This window comes from Capricornis sumatraensis, chromosome 14, assembly GCF_032405125.1.
Source record: "Capricornis sumatraensis isolate serow.1 chromosome 14, serow.2, whole genome shotgun sequence".
NCBI classification, from domain to species: domain Eukaryota; kingdom Metazoa; phylum Chordata; class Mammalia; order Artiodactyla; family Bovidae; genus Capricornis; species Capricornis sumatraensis.
This window is the reverse complement of record NC_091082.1, coordinates 36,079,110-36,098,709: the sequence shown is the minus strand read 5'-3', so window position 1 is coordinate 36,098,709 and position 19,600 is coordinate 36,079,110. Positions and strand designations below refer to the sequence as shown.

Genomic DNA, 19,600 nt, shown 5'->3' with positions numbered 1-19,600 from the left:
CCAGTTTTTCCCACAGCACAGAGTGCCTCATTCCTGATCTCCACCCCGAACTCCTTTCAGGGTGCATTGAAAGTCAGCGACTGCAGTGGCTAGTGGCTTCATTCTTGTAGAACCAGATGGCAGGTAACAGTTTTCAGTGGGCACTGCTAGTCAGGTACTTGGGTTACTTCCTTACTTATGCCCAGCTGCCTACAAATTCAGGGGTTCCCACGACTCCCCTTTAGGCTCAGTAATTTGTTAGAATGATTCCCAGAGCTCAGAAAAGTGTTTTACTTACCGTTCCTGATCTATCATAAAGGACACAACTCGGCCTGATGAAAGAGATGCATAGGGCAAGGAATAGAGGGCTTCTTTCATGCTCTCTCCAGGCATGCCATCCAACCAGCACGTCCATGTGAACTTCTTTGGGTGTTTTATGGAGATTTCATCATGGAGGTGTGATGACTATTTCATTGGCCGTGGTGAGTGAGACCAGTCTTTGGCACTTCTGCCCTCCCCAGAGGTGGGGGAAGGACCAGGACTGAAAATTTCTACCCTCTGACCATGGCTTGCTATTTCTGGTGCCCAGCCCCCATCCGGAAGCCTAGAGTCAGTCATCTTATTAGCATACCAAAGATACTGCTTGGGAGATGCCAAGGGGTTTGGGAGTTCTGTTCCAGGAAGCAGACAAAGAGCAAGTATTTTTTATTATACCGTAGGTTGTGTGTCTCTAGTGAGGGACGTATGTGGAAGGAATGGAAAGATTTGACTTGGTCAGTAAGGCCCCACTGGACAGTGCCATTCTGTTTCCTGGCTGGGCCTTGCATGATGTGGCTTCTCTGAGAACTGGATGCCTGCTAGAACTCCAGGGCTGTCTGGGGCTAACTTGTGTCTTTATCGCTTGATACATAACCTGAATGGCTCTGACTATATCTCCAATAACATCTCAGCTCTTACCCATGTCTTATCTTGTTCCATTTAATCTTGACTTCTCTATGTGCTGCTTGTTTTGTTGAATGTCAGATTTGTATCCTTAATCTCATTTTGAAGATGTCTTTTCATCTTCATTAGAAAACATCAACTAGGGCTTTTCTTGGCTACTTTGATACGTTCATTTAGAGATGAATAGCTATTCAGTTAACTATGAATAACCACCACCCTTATGGCAGAAAGTGAAGAAGAACTAAAGAGCCTCTTGATGAAAGTGAAAGAGGAGAATGAAGAAGTTGGCTTAAAACTCAGCATTCAGAAAAGTAAGATCATGGCATCCAGTCCCATCACTTCATGGCAAGTCAGTTCAGTTCAGTTCAGTCGCTCAGTCGTGTCCGACTCTTTGTGACCCCATGAATCGCAGCACGCCAAGCCTCCCTGTCCATCACCAACACCCGGAGTTCACTCAGACTCACGTCCATCGAATTGGTGATGCCATCCAGCCATCTCATCCTCTGTCATCCCCTTCTCCTCCTGCCCTCAATCCCTCCCAGCATCAAAGTCTTTTCCAGTGGGTCAACTCTTTGCATGAGGTGGCCAAAGTACTGGAGTTTCAGTTGTAGCATCATTCCTTCTAAAGAAATCCCAGGGTTGATCTCCTTCAGAATGGACTGGTTGGATCTCCTTGCAGTCCAAGGGACTCTCAAGAGTCATGGCAAATAGATGGGGAAACAATGGAAACAGTGAGAGACTTGAATTTCTTGGGCACCAAAATCACTGCAGATGTTGCCTGCAGCCATGAAATCAAAAGACACTTTTTCCCTGGAAGAAAAGCTATGAGCAACCTAGATAGCATATTAAAATGCAGAGACATTACTTTGTCAACAAAGCCCCATCTGGGTAAAGCTATGGTTTTTCCAGTGGTCATGTATGGATGTGCGAGTTGGATTTTAAAGAAAGCTGAGCGCTGAAGAATTGATGCTTTTGAACAGTGATGTTGGAGAAGACTCTTGAAAGGCCGTTGGACTGCAAGGAGATCCAACCAGTCCACCCTAAAGGAAATCAGTCCTGAATATTCATTGGAAGCACTGATGCTGAAGCTGAAACTCCAGTACTTTGGCCACTTGATGGGAAGAACTGACTCATTTGAAAAGACCCTGATGCTGGGAAAGATTGAAGGTGGGAGGAGAAGGGGACGACAGGATGAGATGGTTGGATGACTTGATGGATGTGAGTTTGAGCAAGCTCCGGGAGTTGGTGATGGATAGGGAAGCCTGGCATGTGCAGTCCATGGGGTCGCAAAGAGTCAGACACAACTGAGCGACTGAACCGACTGACTGATGAACTTCAATATTTGGAATGTCTCCAGCATCCCGTTGTAGAGCAACAGGGAAGAAAAAAGTGGAGGAGAAAGTTAGGACATTATATTTAACTTTCCTGGTTTTACATTTCTGATGTATCTTTCTTACTTTTTTTTTTTTTTTGAGGCATGGCAATTGTGTGTCCAAAAATATTGTTTTGTGAAAACTGGAAAATCCGTTCTATATTAATTTACAGATGGGTTTAGTGAATTGTTGTTCACTGTTAGTAAATTTATTTCTTGGATTGTATGCCGTAAAAGGCACTTTGCCTTAGCTTGTTTCTTTCTAAAGGGTTATGTAAATTTTGTCACTTAACAAGTATTTTTATTGTGAGTGATGAAGAGATTTCAACTGCTGTGCTGACAAAGACTCTTTAATCAAGCTTTTAAAAATAATTCAAGCTTTAGTCATTGCCTCATTTTTACTCCCAGAACTATTTTACTAAAAAAAAAAAAAAAATTCAGTACAGCATAAAAATTTAGACAGTACCACTGGGTTTATTTCAGTGTTTGTACTGCACAGATATTATTACCAGTTAGTTTTGGTGAGATTTCGTTAACGGAAAATTATGAACAGTTTTAACACTACCGTTGTGAGTGGTTTTATTGCTCAGTACTGTGACCTCTTTAGGTCTCCTGTGATCCTTCTGTCATCAAATCACCGAAGTCTAGCAAAGCACAGGCATATACTGTTGAGAGATGGGCCAGAAGGGAGGGATGAAAGTGACATTTTGTTTCCCAGGATATTGGGGAAGAACCCACATGATTTACTTTGAGGCTGAAATTTGTGAAATGAGCAATGCTTTCTTTAAAGATAGGGTTGGGTAAGCTACTTAGCATCTCCATTAACAACTACTTAAGCGTCAGATAAATCTATGAAAATTGTGAAGATTGAGTCATTTTAATTAGGTTAATAGTCATCAAAGAGTTAATATACCTGTTTTCTTCTGTTCAGTTTTTGTGTTTGATTTTTAAGAAATAAAATATGGTATAAAGTAAAATTCCAACTAGTCTTTTTTGCCTGGTAGTATTTTGGAATAGTTGAAATATGAAATTATTGCTTAATATGTAATGAAGATCATCTCTACAACAACAGCAACAAAATCTCATTTTCACTTGATAACAAAATAATTGAAAGGAAGCTGAGATTTAAAAATTCTATCATGGATTTGGTCTTTTTTTCCTTAATATTTATTTGGGAAGGCTAGAATTGAAAATCTAGAAGAATGCTTAGAAATCTCATTTTACTGTTTCATTTTTAAGTGACGAAATTTGAGACATAGGATGTTACCTTATCTGAGTGGAGTCAGGGGCTCAGTCACAGTGCCACCCAGGGATCACTAGTGCCCCCCATATCTCACGGGACAGATGGAGCATAGCAGAGTTTGTTACATAGACCTTGAAGCAAGCCTGATGATAAAAGTAATTTTTCCAGTAAAGATGGGTAATCACAAACAGTTCACCAGTAGTATAAACGTATAGATACACAGTGAAATGATGATTAATTTATACTTATAGTTCTATTCAGTTTAATGGATATATTAGATTAATTGATAGAAGAAAATGTTTTTCATATTGTTTATATAATGTACAATCTCCTTTGTGGATCCTGATCTCCTCCTTTGTTTCCTCATTACACTTCATTTTTTGGTCTGTCTTCCCCATTAGAGTCTACTCGTAAGAGCAGGAAAGCCTCTGCCTTATTCACTGTCATCATTTCTAGCACCCAGTAAAGCACTGATTGTTGACCAACCGCTTTGTTAGATACCTATTTTATATGGCCTTGTGGGAAACTGAGCATATTTAAGTATCTTAAAAGTTTGCTTTATTTTTTTTTTCTTTTTCCCAGTGAACAGAGTATCTGTCAGGCAAGAGCTGCTGTGATGGTTTACGATGATGCCAATAAAAAGTGGGTGCCAGCCGGTGGTTCAACTGGGTTCAGCAGAGTTCATATATATCACCATACAGGCAACAACACATTCAGAGTGGTGGGCAGAAAGATTCAGGACCATCAGGTAAGGATTTGTTAATTCTTAAAGTTACCTAGTATTACAAAAGGACTCAATATATTCAGTAAACTAAAGTCATATTTTGTAGCCAAAAGAGTCTCTGTGGGAAAAACTGGGTATAGCTTTGCCGTTCCACCCTCTTCATCTTTATAAAGCTTGAATTTAGATGGCAATTTAGAAGTAATTGTTCAGGAATATAAATCTGAGTTTTTCAATTATGATAGTCACTAAATCCTCCAGCTAGGTTTGGGAATTTAAAGTAAATTTAAGACAAACTAAAATGTGAAATATCACTTAGGTAGCAGATTGTGTTTAAGGAATTCATTTCCCACCAAAGGTATAGGGTATTGGACTATAGGAAGGAGTTCAAAATTTAAGTAGTTTCATAAAGTATTGTTAAGTTCATATATGATAGAAAAATTGTATTAAGGTTGCTGGAATAGTTAGGCTTTTGTAATTCATGTCTGGCATGACAACTAAGCTTTTGGTAATTCCCTGCTCTGGATTTCTTAGATAGGTGACTGGATTATCTGATTACTTGATTTCTGGGGCCTTTCCAGATCAGGAGCCAGTAGACAGTGCAAAATGGAGATAGGGTTTTACTAGCATTAAGTATATACTAGTAGCAGCGAGGACTTTTTATAAAAAGAACAGATTGATGAAATACTTTTGAAGCTGGTAAGATGGTAAAATCAGCCAGTGTTAAATATATGCGGGGGAAAAAAATCTAACAGATATCCAGCTGAGTTCTTATGAGAAAAAGATAGTTCCCTGAATTTCCACTGGGAGACAGGCTGGTGTAGTGTGTGGTGAGATGCTGTGACAGCCCTGTATTCGGGGATGGAAATTATGAACTGGTAATATCCGGGGACTTAGATTTGGTATTTGTATGGTACACGTTGTGCCCTTTGAGATGCTGGGCCTCGAAACTGGTATCAAAGTTTCAAAACTGCCTAAAGCTGAACCTTTTCAAGGGGCTGCACACCATAAAAAGAAGACTAAGAACAGTCTTCCTAAACCAGCACAGGTAGGCAGAGGAGTTTGAGCTAGTTTAGGAGCTCCTCTGAAAAATGGAAGCCTCCAGCTTCATTTACACATCTCCAGCCGAGAAATTAACCATTCCTGGTTGCGGGCCAGTGAAACTCCTACGGCGCCTGGCAAAAACAAATACATTGCTCCCCAGGAGAGGAACTTTCCAAGACCTGAATCAGTTGGCAGAAAGAGCAGTTCACTGAATGCAGCAAGTTTACCTATTAGTACCTACTGCCCTAGCCTGCTGCTCTCTGCCCTCTCAGGCTCCCTTCTCTCCACTCTGCCTCCACCTCCACCCTATTCTTCCTTCTTCTTCCTCCCCTCTCTTCCTTTTGCTCTGTGCACCTGTTGCTCAGCCTTTCTCTGGTTTCCCCAAGAGCCTTCTCTGCCTCTCTGTCCTCTTTGTCTTTCCTCCAGCAGACTGTCTCAGGAGTGAGGTGGGCCAGAGACTGACTGAATACGCCCTCAGAGGCTGCTGCAAAGTGAAAATGGGAACTGGACGACTAGAACTTTATAGGAGTTATTGAGCATTTTAAACACATTACAAACTAGTAGCTGTAAAATAAATTTTTGGTAAATTCAGTGAATTGGTCATTTGATATCCTGATGAACAAACCTAAACATATCTAAATGTTGGTAAAAAGATGATGAGTATTTAAAAATAATGGGATCAAAACATTATTTTGTACACTTGAAATGAATATGTTATATATCAGTTACACCTCAGTTGAAAACAAATGATTAGAAAGAAATCTATGTAAAGATGAAATACTGACATTTCTATTCATAAGAGAAGTTAACTATCTGATGGCTTCCGGTTTTTGACAAATGGAGTGTTTCTTAAAATGTTAGAAATTTAAAAACACTTCTAAATAATTTGTGAAACTAAGATGAAATCATTATGAAGATTAGAAGATGTTCAAAAGTAAAAAAAAAAAGAAAAAAACGCTGGATCTGAGTGACAAGATATGACATAGAAACCTGTGGGACGTCTAAGCTGTCCTTGGCTAGACGGTCCCTCCCCCGCTGCCTGCCTGCGCTCTGTATGTGTGAACCTGTTTTGTTATGTCTGTGCATTTGTTTTGTTTCACATACCACATGTAGGTGAAACCATAGCGTATTTGTCTTTGTCTGACTTACTTCATTTACATAATACCCTCTAGGTAGATGGACAAATGACATAAAATAAGCAAACCCAAAGAAAGCAGAAGGAAATACTAAACATAAAAGAAAATAAAAAATAAATAGAAATTAACAACACAGAAACTGCTTCCCTGAATAAATTGACAGAATCAACCCCCCCAAAAGTTACAAATAAAACAGCATTAGGGTTGGAAAGAGATATCACTGTAGTTACAGTAAGGAAATAAATCATAAGATAATATCATAAACAACTTTACACCAATAAGTGGGCCATCTTGTAGAAAAATATAATTTATCATGACTGGCAGAAAGTATAGAAACATAATAGACTATATTTTGTTTTATCAGTCATATATTTTTATCAGTCATAAAATATATCAGTAGTTAATAATCTACCCCAAATATGTTTTTGAAAGGACAATGTCCAGAGCATTTATAAACGAGATTAAAAATCTTTAAACTATTACCTGTTTTATGTAAACCGTTCTAGAAAAGAGTGTTTTGGGACTTCTTGGCAGTCATTGGTTAAGACTTCACCTTCCTGCAGGGGGTGCAAGTTCAATCCTTGGTCCAGGAGTCAAGATACCATATGTCTTGTGGTCGAAAAACCAAAACATAAAACAGAAGCAATATCATAACAAATTTAATAAAACGATCCATGTCAAAAAAGAAATCTTCAAAGAGGAGTATTTTATGAGGCTAGTGTAATTTTGATATCTAAGACACACAACCATTTCAGAGAGGAAAATTATAAACACATTTCAGTTATTAACATTGATAAAGAGATGAAAGTCCTCAGTAAGATATTAGCAGGCCAAATATAACAATGTATATTGGAGGAGGGGGTGGGGGGAAGATCACCTCTTAACCAAAGAGGATTTCGTTCTCTTTATCTCAGTAATGTAAAGGTAGTTTAACATTAGTAGCCTATTAATTTGGTAGGAGAAAACCTAGAAGAACAATACCGATAAAATCCATACAGAATGATGCTCAGCACATTTGGCATAAAAATGAGTTTTCTTAAGCTGATAAAGATGAATAATGTAAACATACAGCAGACATCTAGAAGACAGTTCAGTGTTGGAAGGATTTCCATTAAACTCAGGAATAAGTTTGAGGATTTCAACTTTAGTCATTTTCATTTTCTATTGCAGAGATGGTAATCTAGTAATATAAAGATAAAGAAATAGAAGCTATAAGGATTGAAAAGGAGGAAACGGAGCTTGACCTTATTCGCTGATGATATAATTGTGTAAAAAAATCCCAATATCTGCAATAAAATATTAGAACTAATAAAATTGTTCAGTAAGGTCTTTGGATAGAAGATGAATATATAAAAATCAGTAGCATTTTTGTATAACTAGCAATAAACAATTTGAAAATATAATTTTATACAGATACTACTTAAAGTAACAGCAGTGATCAAATACCTAAGAATAAATCTCATAAATAACTGGTTTCATTCCAGAGTACCTTTTTTCATTCCTTAATGGTTATCAGTCTATTTTAAGTGGGAACATATTATTATAATTTATTAAATAATGTCTAAGAGCCATTAAAAAATTAACCACAGTTTATTTATAAAATTGAATATGTACAAATCATATACATATATATGAAAAGCTGCCATTTTTCTCCTTAATACTTCAGTACTTACTGTGTTCTAGGGGGTGTGTTTAGGTTTTATATAGGTAATAAATTCCTGACGTTGAAGAACAATGCAGTAAAGAATGGGGATGTTACACATGTAAAGAAAGCACAATTAGTTGTTTCAGTTATGATAAATAAATCATTGTGTAGCCAGGGCACAAAAGAATGATCAGTTTGTTGAGAAGATGGGGGAAAAGGTTGTGATGACTTCATAGACAAGATAAGCTGATGAGCCATGTCAGAAAGAAGCATAGATGTTATTCCACGGTTCAATCTGTTATGATCAGGCTAAAAATGGATGGGTGTATGCAAGATGTAAATCACTAATCTAGATTCAAGCTCCTTGCATCTGCTGTATTAGAATTTTGAAGAAGTTCAGACCTAATAGCATCCTTGGTGAACAGTTATTGTTAAATTAGGGTGTATGTGTCCCTCTTTACTTTTAAAGCTTTTTAAGATTATATAGCATTGTCTATCCTTGAAAGATAGAATTGAATGAAATAATTTGTTTAAAATTATTAAAATTTCTATAAATTATTAAAATTTCTATATTGAAAAAACTGAGCTAATGATTTAGGTAGTATAATTTTAATTATAGTAATATTTTCCTCAACTTTTTCTAATAGTCTGTCACTGAAGAGTTGAAAAAGTAAACGTAACTATCTTTTTTGTCTGCCCTTATAACCTCTTTGTCAAGCAAGATATACATTGCCTTAAAATTTGGTTCATAGTTTTCTTGTGGTATTAAATTCTAGTAGCTTTGGGTTTCTAGTAGCTAAGGATTTGTAACCCTCTCCCACTGTCAATATGTATAGAAAGTAAATGGTAAGACGTGACCATATTTTTTAAATTGTAGTAAAAATAACATAAAATTTACCATTTTAATAAATTCTAAGTGTACGATTCAGTTCAGTTGCTCAGTCGTGTCCAACTCTTTGTGACCCCATGAACTGTAGTAAGCCAGGCCTCCCTGTCTATCATCAACTCCTGGAGTCCACCCAAACCCATGTCCATTGTGTCGGTGATGCCATCCAACCATCTCATCCTCTGTCATTCCCTTCTCCTCCTGCCCTCAGTCTTTCCCAGCATCAGGGTCTTTTCAGATGAGTCAGCTCTTCGCATCAGGTGGCCAAAGTGTTGGAGTTTCAGCTTCAACATCAGTCCTTTCAATGAACACCCAGGACTGGTCTCCTTTAGGATGGACTGCTTGGATCTCTTTGCAGTCCAAGGGCCTCTCTAGAATCTTCTCCAACACCGCAGTTCAAAAGCATCAATTCTTTGGTGCTCAGCTTTCTTTATAGTCCAACTCTCAATCCATACATGGCCACTGGAAAAACCATAGGCTTAACTAGACGGGCCTTTGTTGGCAAAGTAATGTCTCTTCTTTTTAATATGCTCTCTAGGTTGGTCATAACTTTCCTTCCAAGGAGTGAGCATCTTTTAATTTCATTCAGGGACATTAAATACATTCACACTGCTTTGCCGCAACCATCACTACTATTCATCTCTGGACTTTTTCATCCAGACTGAAACTCTGAACCCTTTAAAGAATAAGTTTCCATTTCCCTCCACCATAATCCCTGGCAACCTCCATTCTATGTTGTTTTTGCAAAGTTTGTTATTCTAGGTACTTCAAATAATTGGAATCATACAGTATTTTTTCCTTTATATCTAGCTTACTTCACTTATGTTTAAGTGGTCATCATATTTTAAAAATAATGTCATGTTTGGATATTGGTCGATGAGGTAATTTAGATAAAGCTTCTCTCTGTGAACCAAAATAATTGGATGAATATTTAAAAGAAAAAAGTCTATTTGGAGAGCTGACATGACAGTGAAGAATTACGGGTCCGTTACTTCAAAGAAGAAGGAATCAGAGAAGTGAGCCTAGCTTGGAACCGGTTTTTACCCAGAAGCACGTATTAGTTTTGAAAGAGGAGCCTGAGTAGCTGAACAGAACTTTTGGCAGACTCCTGGGACTAGTAGAACAAAAATTATAAGTCAGATCTGCTAATGAGGGGAGGTTGTCTTGGTAATCACCCAGGTTGTGATTTGGGACCCAGAAGCCCCATACCCTGGGGAAGAAGTTTGATTCTAAGTAGACTGGCCTTTAGAAGAACTGATACTCAGCCTCTAATCATTTTAATCACTTTTGGATTGAGGTAATTTGAAATTGTTAGTTTCCCTAGCTGCTTGCCAGAAACAAATGTAAATCTTCCCTGGGAAAATACAGCATCATTTTAGGCCTCAAAATTTCCATAGAGTTAACCATAGTCGGTATCTGGTATTCAGTCAAAATAAACAGCATACGAGGAGACAAGAGGAACAGTAACAGTAACCTACTGGGAATCCAGTTAATGGGATTATCAGAAACTGACTTAAATAACTATGCTTAATGTATTCAAGGAAATAAAACTAAATTGAGGATTTCAGTAGAAAAAGAGCTAAATGGAAATATTGGAATTGAAAAATAAAATAGCTGGTATTAGTAACTCAGTGATGAGTTTATAGCAAATTAGAGGCTTCTAAAAAAAATTAGTAAACTGGAATATAGATCAGAAGGAAATATTCATTCTGAAGCCATGATGTTTGGAGAGAGAAAATTATGGACATATGAAAAAGTGCTTAAGGGACACAGGAAATACAGTAAAAAAGTGTAAGGTATACCCTTCCCTTATTGGCGTCTCAGAAGAGAGGCGGGAACGCGGTAGGAGCAGTAATCGAAGACAAAATAGTGAACACAAATTTTCAGAAATGGTGAAAGAATATCACCTTAGAAATGCTATAAACCATAAGTGGTAAGTACAAAGAAAACCACATGTAAACATACCATGTTAAAATCACTGTATACTAAATTCAAGTTGAAGTTCTTTAGTTTGATCCATGAGAAAAAGACAGCTTTAAAAAGCAGTAATAAACTGTCAGCTGACTTCTCAGTAGAAACGGTAAAAGTTAGAAGGAAAAAGGATAAAAGAAAATAAATGACCACTTAAATCCCATACCTAATAGTCTTCAATAATGAAGGTGAAATAAAGATATTATCTTGAGAAACCAAAATGGAGAATTCATCATCAGGAGATCTGCTTTGAATGAAACTCTAAAAGGTGCTCATCAAGATCAGGAATGGTCCCCACAGAAGCTTGGAGAGGACAGAGGAATAAAAAACAACCAAAAAAGGGTAAATATTGGGTGAATCTTAAATGACCATCAACTGTATAAGACTACTAATAATGGTTTATGGGATTTAAAATGTAAATGGAATTAAAGATACCTGATAAAAATAGTGTAGACTTCTTAGGATGGGCATTGGGAACAAGGGAGTTTTATTGGAGATAAAGTATTGTAAGTCTGTGTATTGTTGAGGTGAAGACAAAAGTATTGGTTCCTATGTGTCTTTGATAAGTTTAAGACATCTGTTTCAATCTCTGGGGCAACCACTGAAACAACAGTGAGAACACTGTAACTGGCAAGCTAATAGGACAATAGTAAAGAACTCTAAAAGAAGGTATGATAGATTTAGGCCCAGATTTATGTATAACTTGCATTAAGTGTAAATGGATTAAACACTACAATTAAAAACAGAGACCAGTGAATTGGATAAATAATATGAAATTGACCATAAGTATAAAATTGTAGCTGCACACAAATGACTGAGAACAGCCAAAACAATATTGAGCAGCTGCAAAGTAGGAGGACACACTAGTGGCTATCCAGACCTCCTATAAAGTTATAACAATAAGTCACTGTGACATTGGCTCAGAGATAGGCATACTGACCAGTAGAACAAAATAGAGCCATTTCGACACTTAGTTTATGAAAAAGGTAAACCTGCAGCAGGCCAGTAGGTACTGCCGGATCAACTGGACAGCCATATTGGAACAAAAAAGAAAGCTGAACCTTATTTCATATTGTAGGCATAAATCAATTCCAGTTGAATTGGAGATGTAAATATGAAAGTTAATACAGTAAAGCTTCTATAAATTAACATGGACAAATATTTTTATCACTTTAATCACACATGAGAAGCATTTGTTAAACGGATTTCAAAAAGCATTGACTCTATAAAGGAAAAGATGGTGTATTAGGACTGAATAAAAGTTAAGAACTTCTGTTCATCAAAAGACGCCATTAAGAGAGTGAAAAGGCAAGTCACAGAATGGGAGTAGATACTTGTAACATACAACCAACAATGGGATCATCCAGAATATATAAAGGACTCTTAATAGATCAGTTTAAAAAAAGATGGGCAACTCAGTTAAAAAATGAGCAAGGGATTTAATTTAAGCACGTATTCATAGAAGATCTCCAGATAGCCATTAAAATACAAGAAAGTGCTACATATCAATAGTAATAAGGGAAATGCTACCATCGCTGAACTTGAGACTGACGATACCAGTTATAACGATGCACTGTATGTGTGGTTGTGCAAGCCATTGTATACTGCTATGGAAGTGAAAATTGATGGGACCAATTTGGAAAGCTACATGGAGTTTTCTGCTGAAATTGAGCGTAGTATGGCTTGTGACAATTCTACTTCTAGGTATATGCCCAAGAGAAATGTGTGCAGTAAACCACAATTACATACAATGAATAGATGCTTCTCATAAATAATTTTGAGAGGAGGGCAAATTACAGTATATATTGTTTAACTCCTTTTACATAAAACCTCAAAACCTACAGAACTATTTGTTGATGTTAGAAGTGTGGCTAATACCTTTGGGAGGGGTTTTCTGATGTTAATGTCCTATTTTTTGATCAGGGTTTGGCTACCTAGGAGCAATCACTAAGATACATGCTTATGTTTTATATGCTTTCTGAATTTATAAAACTTCAGTAAATGTTTAAATATATTTAATGAGGGATATAGATTTTCTTTTGTTTTGCTGATTTACTCTTTTAAGGCCAGAGACTTGTAACGACAGACAGCCTAACATCTATCAGGCTGTTAACTTCTGCAGACTGATTTTACTCCAGACACTGGTTTTAACCATTTTTGCTTTTTTTCCCGAGGTTGGTCAGGGGCAGGTTTGAATGAGCATGTCTAGTCAGGATGTTGACTTTGCTGATTCTGCCAATTATTAGCTTAACTTTATAAAGAATTACTGTCTTTTAGGTTGTGATAAATTGTGCCATTCCTAAAGGATTGAAGTACAATCAAGCTACACAGACCTTCCACCAATGGCGGGATGCTAGACAGGTGTATGGTCTCAACTTTGGCAGCAAAGAAGATGCCAATGTCTTCGCAAGTGCCATGATGCATGCCTTAGAAGTGTTGAATTCACAGGAAACAGGTAGAGTGTCCACGGGTTACCTGTCTCCTTGAACTGAAGTGCTGTGTCTATATTAAACCAAGTCTTTTCTGACCAGCTTTTAAATCATATATATATGTATTAATATTTGAAGTGATTCTTGAATTTCTTTTGTTTTCTACAAAAATGTGAACTTTTGTTTGTTGATGATGAACATTTACTCTAGAAGGATACTCTTATGAGACTGGTTAGTAGTTAGTAATTTTTTAGTGTTTCATTTGAAGTTATTTAATTTGTTTATTCTGATCTAGAACCTCAACTTTCATTGTAAGAACATGAGACTCAGAGATAAGCTGTGAACTGAATATGCATATTTGTCATCATCTTATTTTTTATGATCAAACACATGTTTTCTGAAACATGTTTTTTAAGCCACTACTGAGCCCATGAATTTCAAGGTCTAGGACTAGGTCCTCTTTCTAGTAGGTACAAATTCCATTCTAAAACTTGTTTAAAGATTTTCGGAGTGCCCTCCGGTGGTATAAGCTGTGAATTGCATGTCCTCTGACACTGCATGGTGGTCAGGTGTGTAGAAATAATTCACTTAAAAACACACAGGATTTGAAAGTGTGTATATGTCAGAGATGAGCTGGTTTTATTTCGACTTAAAAAATAGGAAAAAATATGCCAATTTGTAATTATCTCTTTGGGAAGATAGATTTAATAATTAGAAAATTAAGGTTATAATAAAGCAGACATGTGTGGTTACTCTTGCTTGCCTTTGTGTATTTAGTAGCAATCTTACTGATGTAAGCATGCCATAAATAAAGTTTATTTATATATTTTCTGAGGAAGGACTTATATAGTTACATTAAAATTCAATATTTTGTTGAAAGTACAGAATTTCAAAACCTGTTATAATTTAAATTTTATTTATACCTTGCCCTATTCTAAAAATGATTGAAACATCTAGCCTATGTGTTAGTCTATTTCAGATGTGAATTTCAGGGCAAGAAGACACTTTGGAACCTTACTAAAACTACCTTATTATACCTACAGGTGGTTTTTCTTTTGAGGAAATTAATGTCTCTATAAATAATTTGTACATAACTCTCATCTATTTTGAGAAAATAAACCACTAGAACTTCTTCTAGTCTGTCACTCAGGCTAGAAAATAGCACAGAAAAGTCTGTCCGTGTGTACAGACTTGTATGTACATTGTCTAAGTCACTGTACTTTGCTTTCTGGCATCAGTATTTTATCAGAATTCTCTTGTAGGTATAGAATTTCTTTTTTGTTACTTAGTTTTACCATAAGGAAGCAACTCTAATTGTTGTTCTTAATGTTTTATTGCATAGATCAACTACATAATAAATAATTGAAGAGCCAAACTTTAGAGAGCATGTGTGACAATAACGTCTAGCTTCTCCATGTTTGGAACAATCTAGCATTATTTTTATTTCTGAACTTTCAAAAGCATGTTCACTGTTCCTAAGAATTGAATGTTACTAATTTAAAGTGGTTAACATTATTATTCATCTTGTCATCAGTTTTTTTAAACAATTGGAAAAGGTTTTCATCAGTGTATAGTCATATAGTTTGTTTTCAAAATGCAGATGTTAATTAATGATTTTTTTTCTTTTGATCTTGATCTTTTGAAATTAATGAGTCTTAATGTGGAGAGACTCAATTACATTGTCTATTGTAAAGTAATAGACATTTCCACATTATAGGAAGTTTAGTAAATGGGAAGATAGCCCATCATCTCATTAGCTATGCAAGCATTTTGTTAAGGCAGAAAAATTGAATAGATTCCTCTTAGATAAGTTTGAAGCTTATTCTCTTCTCTGTCACAGTCTCAACTTAGAATATCATGGGCTGAGGCAGGAGAGAGAGTGGTGGAAGAAGCTGGTCCATCCTAGCCATCTCGTTGCATCATGGCCCCAGTCATTGGCAAAGAAGATTTTGGTTCTGTGGCTTTTTCATCAGAGAAGGCAAAGCACATGAAATGTTCTTTATAGTCTGACTTACTTAGAAAATGACTGTTTTCGTACATTAGTATAGTTGAACACTGTCTCCAATTTTTGATAGCAATAATTGGCTTGTCATTGGAGGCATAAGGTGCTTCCCTGGTGGCTCAGCTGGTAAAGAATCTGCCTGCAATGTGGGAGACCTGGGTTCGATCGCTGGGTTGGGAACATCCCCTGGAGAAGGGAAAGGCTACCCACTCCAGTATTCTGGCCTGGAAAATTCCATGGACTGTATGTATAGTCCATGGGGTTGCAGAGAGTCAGACACGACTGAGCGAGTTTCACTGGAGGTATAAGAAGATTTAGATGCTGTGAATCCGAAGTGTCCTCAGGAAAGGATATAAACTTTTCTGTAGATCTCAGTAGAATCGGTAAGGACTCCACCCCCAGTTTAATTTTGTGAGTCCCTGCTATCCACATAAACAAACATACCCAATAATGTCACCTCTCATCTTGAACACGGCGTCCCCTTCCACAGCTGTTTGCTTTGGATTCATAGCCAGTTGCTTGCTAAAACCATCTATTCTCTGCCTGCCAAAACCAAGTTGGTAACAGGTAACTTGCATGTCCCCTCCCTAAGTAAACAATATACCCTGTAAATCTCTGATCAGAAGCAAAAGAAACAAACTCATTCATAAAGGTAAAGTACCTGTAGCTATTAGTCTGTTTTTACTTGGTGTCTTTCCACTTTTTAAAACCAGTTTTCCATATTGAATGCTTCTGGATTTTCTGTTTATTAGGTTTAATGTATTATTCATTGAATATTTGCTAGTCCTTTTTAGTGGTGTTCAGGCTTTTTAAAGTTATGGTCACCTTTGTACAAAAAAATCTTTTTCAGATGCTTAGTGCATAAACAGACCAAGTCCCCCCCATCCCCCCACCCTCAAATAAAAACAAGAAACCTGCAGAGATTCTCTGATTTAATGTGGGAGTTGGGAGCATCTGACCCCTGGGGACACCCATGTGGTTCCCTCGAGCAGGATTTTGAAATTGCTAACTCATCTTTTCTGCCAAAATAAAAAAAATCACACAATTCTGCCTTCCTCTTTTCTTTGCCTCTCCACGTCTCTAATTCCTCAAACAAAATGTTCAAATTAAGGGGAAAAAACGGCCTTTTCTGTAGCTAGTCATGCTGACCTTTACAAGGTGCTCTGTGTGCATGTTTAATATTTCCATTTCTTTTATGAAAGGAGTGGGTGGCAGGAATGTTTTCCTTTATTTTGTTTTTAACTTAGTGTGCAATTATCTAATATACTGGAAAGTACAGAAGGTGCTAAATACAGTGAGTTATATTTGGAATTTAAGAAACAAGTCCCGTGTTCTAACAGTTTTGAAAAGAAGTTGAATTTAGTGCTTTCTTTTATACCAAAAGGTAGTTTATCAGTTTCCTTTGCCTAATAGAAATGAACTCAATTAAGTACATTCAAAATGTGTTATCCAGCCTGGTATTTTTTATTTCTTTATTATTTATCAAGTACATTTGTAGCAGTTTTGCAGATAATAGTCATGGATTATATAAAATATAAAGTCAGTCTTTTTCGTGATCAGTAGATGTAAACTTCCACAATCTATTTCCTTTTGAAAAAGGTTTAAGTCACTTGAAAAGAGATAATTCTTAAAATCCATTTGTAAAAAAGGGAAATCATATTGGTTTTAGGTAAGATTATTCTACTCCTTTTGTTCTGCTGAACCAAAATTAAGCATACCTTTCTAAGAGGAAAACCTTAAAATATTTAACCATTGTCTGAGACTGCTTTTGCTGGATTTTATTTTGTATCTATTGAAAGCAAGAATATAGTCAAAGATAACCTCCTGTTGGAAATTTTCCTTAGAGCTTATAGTTAAATATTTATGAAGACTGAGATTCCATTCATTTTTTAATTGGTAATTTGGTCTGATAAACCTTTCATACGTCCATTTGTATGAGTTTTATCTCAGCATTTAAAAAATCTTTTTGACATATGTTTCAGAATTAACTGGATTTAAAATATCTCAGAAAGTTTCTAGAAATACTTTTTATATTTATAGTGGCACTTTTATTTTTCAGACATTCAGAATGCCAGTATTCATGGGACCAATATTAAGGTTATGTCACAAAAACCATCAAACATGTTTTGAGCAAAGGTCCTGTGCTGGATACTGGAAGTGGTGCTAACATGATAAGGCCTATCCTCTGCCTTTTAGGATTTCACAGCAAAATTAGAGTACAGTTTGTGACATGTGAATGAAGTATGCAGAAGAAAATTCTAGGGTAAAGGGAAGTTTTGAAGAGAAGATGATGTTTGAGCTGTCTTTTGAAGAATAAGTAGATGATAGAAGAACATTCTGGACAGACTTGAAGGCGTGAGAGCCTGGCACAGTTGGGAAACAAAGCAGGGATGTGGTGGGCTTGGGCTGGAGGCTTTCTATCTATCTGGGGGGCGGAGTCACAAGAGATGAGACTGGGAAGGGCCTTGTGTTCCTGCTGGGCACTGTGCAGTTCAGGATACTGGTCGGTGATGCGGTCTCTGAAGGGTGCTGAATAAATACTTTAGGACAAAAGTGATGGATTGCTAAGCATGTGTTTGTAGGCACGGAGATGAGTTTCAGATGCCGTTGTGATAATACCAGTGAGAGTGGTGAGGCCTGAAATGACACAATATGAGAAGGGAAAGGAGCAGCGTGGAGAGGAGGTGACAGACTTTTAGTGCCAGCCTGGCCTGTGAAGGCATTGTTTTAGGCCTTCTGCTTATGTCCTCATTCAGTCCTTACAGCAGTTCTGAGGCAGGGATAATAATCTGTTTTTAGGCACCAGCTTTGTGGCCGGTCCTAATTGGGCACGTTTATTACCGATAATCTGTATAACAACACTACAGAGTTGCTGGTATTAAGTTTGTTTTAGACATAAGGTTGGGGCTTACAGAAGGTCTCTGGACTGGCCCAAGAGCCCACAGCAAGACAGTGGCGTGAATGGCCATTTGTGCCCTGATTTAGTTTTAGCATTAACCTTTTTTCCGCTGTGTGCGTTAGATGTAACGCATAGGTCAGGAAGAAGAGGATGCTGTTCTAAGACAGTTACACAGATTGTGTCGTTTTGGGCAGTCAGGGAAAATGGATTCCAAAGGTGATCTTGGATACAGTACTTTGCACTTCTAACTTCCTTAATCAACAGTCTTATCACAGAAGTAACATTGTGAAACAGAACTGACTGTAGCTGCTCCTCAGGATTAAATGAGTAAGAGGTTTGGAGGTTGCGTGGGTGGGACAGCTTTTTTCTGGGTGCTTCCTTCTCAACTTATCTCTTCACACCCTTCCACATTTATAAATCCACAATCTCTATAAAAACATGAGGTTAGTCTATGAGTACTGCCACCCCCAGTTTCTAATTAAGAAGACTGGTACAGAGAGGTGGGACTTTGCTGAGGTCATATATACCTAGAAAGGGAGGCTCAACCGGGATTGGACTTTACTGACCTTCAGGAGATTTCTTTTTACTACGTTTTTCTGCCTTTCAGCTCAAGATCTTCAAAGCATATTTTAAAAGGCTTTTGAGGGATGTCCATTTAAGCTGAGAAAATCAGAAAGAGAAAAACTTTCATTTACTTTTTGTTTTATGTATTTTGGGGGAGGGGTAAAATTTTATGGTCTTTCATTTTTGATTTAGTGGAAAGAACTTAGGGTTGGAGGTGAAAGACTCCAGTTTTGACTCCTCCCCTGGTGGCAGGTTGCTTTCTCTAAAGCTGTTCCCTTCAATGAGGAAACATATAAAGGGATCCTTATAAAAGGATCATGAGAATACCTGTGTTACTGTATCCTAGGGATTAATTGAGGTAAAGAGATTAGTATTTTTAAACTATAGGATGTTATTTTTTAATGCTAATATTAAAAAATACACAGAAAATTCTGTGTGGATTAATTTTCTTAGAGGAATAAAAGTGGTAGACAGACTTTGAAGTTTTCTCCAACCTCTTTGTCTTTACTGCCTGGTAAAGATATACCATGTTGTTTCCTCATAGAAAATCAAGTAATTTATCCATCATTTGATACATACATGGCAGGGGGAAATTAGACTCAAATCTTGCCCTCAAGGATTCTTCTACTCTTGCAGGAGAGATAAGATACACTCTTAATCCAAAAGACAGAGTTGTCTGTGAGGTACAGATAAAATCCTTTGAGTATGAGGAGGGGAGTTGTTCCACTGGAACAATTGAGAAAAGTGTTAGCAATGAGATGGATTTT

The 19,600-nt window shown here is 37.0% G+C and overlaps 1 protein-coding gene across 2 annotated transcripts in view; it reads left to right on the top strand.

Annotated features, from left to right (window-relative positions):
- The window catches only part of ENAH (ENAH actin regulator), a 155,648-nt gene that overhangs the window by 75,772 nt on the left and 60,276 nt on the right, over nucleotides 1-19,600 (top strand). For both annotated transcript variants that reach the window (XM_068985813.1, XM_068985812.1), the window contains exons 2-3: nucleotides 4,119-4,284; nucleotides 13,217-13,394. In XM_068985813.1, coding sequence (XP_068841914.1) covers nucleotides 4,119-4,284; nucleotides 13,217-13,394 — 344 coding nt within the window. The remainder of the gene's footprint in view (nucleotides 1-4,118; nucleotides 4,285-13,216; nucleotides 13,395-19,600) is intronic.